The sequence below is a fragment of the Caretta caretta genome, chromosome 11, assembly GCF_965140235.1.
Source record: "Caretta caretta isolate rCarCar2 chromosome 11, rCarCar1.hap1, whole genome shotgun sequence".
Lineage (NCBI taxonomy): Eukaryota > Metazoa > Chordata > Testudines > Cheloniidae > Caretta > Caretta caretta.
In genome coordinates this window covers 71226831-71230821 of record NC_134216.1, presented here as the reverse complement: position 1 = coordinate 71230821, position 3991 = coordinate 71226831, and the positions used below count along the sequence as shown (strand labels likewise).

General features: G+C 52.6%; 1 protein-coding gene across 2 annotated transcripts; it reads right to left on the bottom strand.

Annotated features, from left to right (window-relative positions):
• Positions 1–880: 880 nt before the first annotated feature.
• On the bottom strand, positions 881–3426 carry GBX2 (gastrulation brain homeobox 2). Of its 2 annotated transcripts, none has more exons than XM_048870113.2 (2): positions 2612–3426; positions 881–1478 (listed from the first exon to the last, which is right to left on the bottom strand). In XM_048870113.2, the coding sequence occupies exons 1-2, from the start codon at positions 3120–3122 to the stop codon at positions 955–957; spliced, it is 1035 nt and encodes a 344-aa protein (XP_048726070.1). In that variant the 5' UTR covers positions 3123–3426; the 3' UTR covers positions 881–954. The 2 variants fall into 2 exon arrangements, with proteins under 2 accessions (XP_048726070.1, XP_074974261.1); XM_075118160.1 differs by having other exon boundaries at positions 881–1475.
• Positions 3427–3991: the final 565 nt, after the last annotated feature.

Genomic DNA, 3991 nt, shown 5'->3' with positions numbered 1-3991 from the left:
GCTACCGTATTCCCTTCTGGTCAGCTCCCTCCTGGACTAGGTTCTACAATGCCAGCCTGTTTCTATAACATCCATTTCAGCAGGGTTTTGTTGACTGTTTATTATAGATTAAATTCGCTTCCATAAACTCAGCTATCACCTTGGTGGCAAGCTCTCCCTTCCCCCAGAGTTAAACTTTAGGTATTTTGCGAAATGTTTCCCATTGACAATAAACCTCACCTTTAAGAAGCAGAGGACCCATACCTAAACTGATTCTGTCCTAGGAGGGAAAATGCTCCCACTCTCACACAAGAAATTCGGTACAGAAGTCGGTTGGGTTTTTTCTTTTTCGCTTTTGATTTTGTTTATTCACAAGACTGAGTTTCTTTTTAAATTTCATAACTTATCAGGAAAAAGCTACATTGAAATAAATTAAACACAATAGAGAGGATCGTGCTTTTCAAACATGGCTTAGTAGAATATGCAACCAAATCGACAGAAAGCCAGGCAAAAATAAAATAAAATAATTCACCCAAATGTCTGCCACTCAGCCAACCCAAAAAAGGGAAAACAAACCTCTTAGTTTTGTTTCATTTTTACCTTTCAAAATGATAAGGAACAAAACCCCAAAGATGGGTAATAGGCATTGCAGTTTTTGTTGTTGTTGTTCTTCTGGAATGTCAGAATTCATGTCACTGGTTGTTGGGTCCCAAAAGAGTCAAAACACTGCAGCTGACATCCAGCACTTTATACACAAGGTAGGACAGTATCATAAATATTTATTAGGTCTCTTCAAGGGTTTGATATTCCCGCTCCAAAACAAAACACAGGTTTTAAGCCTCATTAATAGATTCTTGCTTTACTTGATATGTCGAAAGGTTCAGATTAAAGTTTGTGTGTGTTTGTTTTTAACCCGATTTCGAAACATTGATCAAAACTTTTGGATGGGGGGGGGGAGGGGTAGTGGAAAATGTATCAGGGTCTGGCTTGTTCCAGCTGCTGGTGCTGACTTCTGATGGCAAATCTGCTGACATGGACGGGGATGGGTACGACGATCTTGGGGTTTCTGGATGGTTCTCCTGTCTTCGAGTTGGCATTGCCGGCTTTCACCCTTTTCCACTTGGCTCTTCTGTTCTGGAACCAGATTTTGACCTGCACTTCACTGAGTTTGAGGGCGTGAGCGATCTGGGATCTCTCTGTCAGAGACAGGTACTTTTTGCAATGAAATTCCTTTTCCAACTCTAACAGCTGCTCGCTGGTAAAGGCTGTTCTCCTACGCCTGTTTTTGCCAGTGGATGTGGTGGTGTTTGAGTTATTTGTGCTCTGGGTGTTTTCTTCTAGTGCGTTGCCAGAGTCCTCTTCTTTATGAGCGGCTTGGCTTGTGATATTGTCATCAGAGCTATAATCTAGATCGCTGTCCATCGAGAAACTTTCCTCTTTGCCTTTAGAGTCGTCTTCCGCTTTGGAATCATCTTTGGCCTGAGCCCGGCCAGCCCCTACTGAAAGCAAACCAAAGGCATTTCGTTACATTCTGCACGGCTAGCTCTGCAGACGTCCCAGAACATTTTCCAGCATAAATTTTAGTTCTACTGAATTAAATCCTCCTCGATTTATGTCTCTCTATTTATACAGGGGAGGAAGATCTATCCGGGTTTGATGAAAGCAAGCGGGATTATAGGGAGGAAAGAGAAAACCGATCTTGGCAGACATAAAGTAACATTTCGGGACATGTAGCTGTTTCCTTTAGACTGAATTTCTCACTGCCCGTTTCAACACTTCTCCCCTGGCCGATATTTTCTCATCATTTGTTGGAATAGCAGCCACCATCCCCCATAGCCTCGCACCAAGCCGATTTATGAAATGTTACCTTCTGCCACAACACAAGATTGAAGAGACAGTTCTCTGCATGCTACTGGTAGCCATGTATTTCACTTGCCAATATTTTTGTAACAGTGGGAGGAAAACCTCTCAAAAAACGGAGAAAGGGAAACTTAATTTGTTTGGGAAGTACTTAAACTTTTCCTCTTTGGATAGCACTGTGAACAATAGTAAGAAAGTGTTGAAACCGAGATTAGTTCTCTCTGGAAAAGACATCTTTCCCCGGAAGGATTAAATATTTCAGAGATGATTCTTTCCTGCGTGCGATTTTTTTAAACGCTTGAAATCAATTGTAAAATCCAACTGGCCTCCTGCAGCACAGCCAGCGCTGTTATAAATAGCGATTAGACAGACTGTAGTAATTACATGTGACATAGATTTTAAGTTTTCAGGTTGATAAGGTTGCGCTTTGCAGTGTTATAGCTCATCAACCCTTGTCGAGTGCATTCCTTTGGAAATAATGTGTGAGACTCACCACCTCCCCCAGGATTTGAGTGGGGGAGAGGGGTTTATTTCCTAGTAAAAAGTAGCTGGAGATCACCTATTTCTATGGAATGGAATTGCTAAATTTGTGAAATTGACATGGTTATTTTATGGCTGGACACACACACGATCTGTCCTTATCCCCTGGCAATAACCCTTCCCCCCCACACACCCCGGCAATAACCCTTCCCCCCCACACACCCCGGCTTCACTGAAAGGGAGTAAAAACTTGCTCTAACTGAGCGCCCAGAAGAGTCATTTGTCCACTCACCCAGGGAAGCCTGCACGGCTTCTGCGGCGGCGAATGACAGCAGGGAGCTCTCCTTGCCCAGGAAGGATTTCCCCTCTTCGTTCTCCTGCGCGAGCCCTTCGCCCTTGTCGAAGTTGCCCTGGAGAGCTTGGGGGGCAAACTTCCGGGCCGCCTCCTGGTGCTGCGGGGAAGCGGAGAAGGTGCTGGGCAGCGTGGCCATGAGCGTGGAGGTGAGAGCCATCCCTTGGGCCAGGCTGGAGCAGAAGCCGGGGGGCAGGCTGGGGATTTGGTGGTGGGGGTGGGAGGGCGGCAGGGCGGGCTGCAGCGAGGCTTGAGGGAGGGTCGGAGGGGGCGGGGGCGGAGGGGGCAAGACCACGGGCCGGTAGGGCATGAACATGGGGTAGCCGGTGTAGACGAAGTGGCCCGGGCTGGGCTGGGGAGGGCTGCCTATGAGAGAGTCTATGCTGAAGGCCGTGCTGCTTCCCAAGGGGCGCTGCATCATCATGAGGGAGGACTGGAAAGCCGCGCTCATAGAGCTGCTGGGGACCGGAGGCGGCGGAGCAGAAAGGCAGGAGCAGGCGGCCCGTCCCGCGGCGCGCAGCCAGAGCCGGGCAGATCCAGGCGCCCCGTCCCGCGCGGGCTGGGGGAAGGGGGGCGGGCCGGGGGGTGCAGGGCAGAGAGACAGGAGTCAGGCCGGGGTCGACGCCGGGCCGCCTCCGGTGCTGCTGGGGGGCATCGGGGGCATCCCCTCGCCGGCTCCTGGGGCCCCGCTGGGCGGTGCGCAGAGGCGGCCGCGGAGACGCTGCCTGGGTCGGAGCGCGCGGGGCTCTCTCCGGGCGCCGCCAGCACCTTTAAATTGCGCTCTCCTCTCCCATTCACGTTTTGCCGGCTGCCGACCCGCTGCCCGCCTCACGTGGGCGCCCGCCCGGCCGCCCATTGGCCGGGGGCGGGGGACGGGGGCGGGGCGCGGGGCCTGGGCCCCGCCTCCCCGCCGGAGCCGGGCTCTGGGCAGCCGCCGCGGCCGAGGGGGCGGGGCGGGGTCAGAGATGCCGAGGGCGAAGGGACCGGCCCGCGCGTCCCGGGCAAACTCGTGAAAAGCCATTAACACTTCCGAGGGGCCCCCCTCCGCCGGCCCCAGGCACATGCAGCGGCCCCGCCGGCAGCCGCCCCGGGGCCCAGGGGCTCTGCTCCGCGCCGCGCCGGCAAAGGAAAGTCCCCCGGCCCCTGAGCCCGGCTCGGGATGCAGCTGCGGGTTGATGCTGTGTTTGTTTCACAGGGGGCAGGAGAAGTCCCGGATGGTTTGCACGGGGGGCTTTCCTCCTCCCACCAATTCGCTGTGTTCCCTGTTTCGCGGAGAACAGCCCCGCTTCGGGGGTTGGGTTTTGTTTTGTTTTGTTTTGT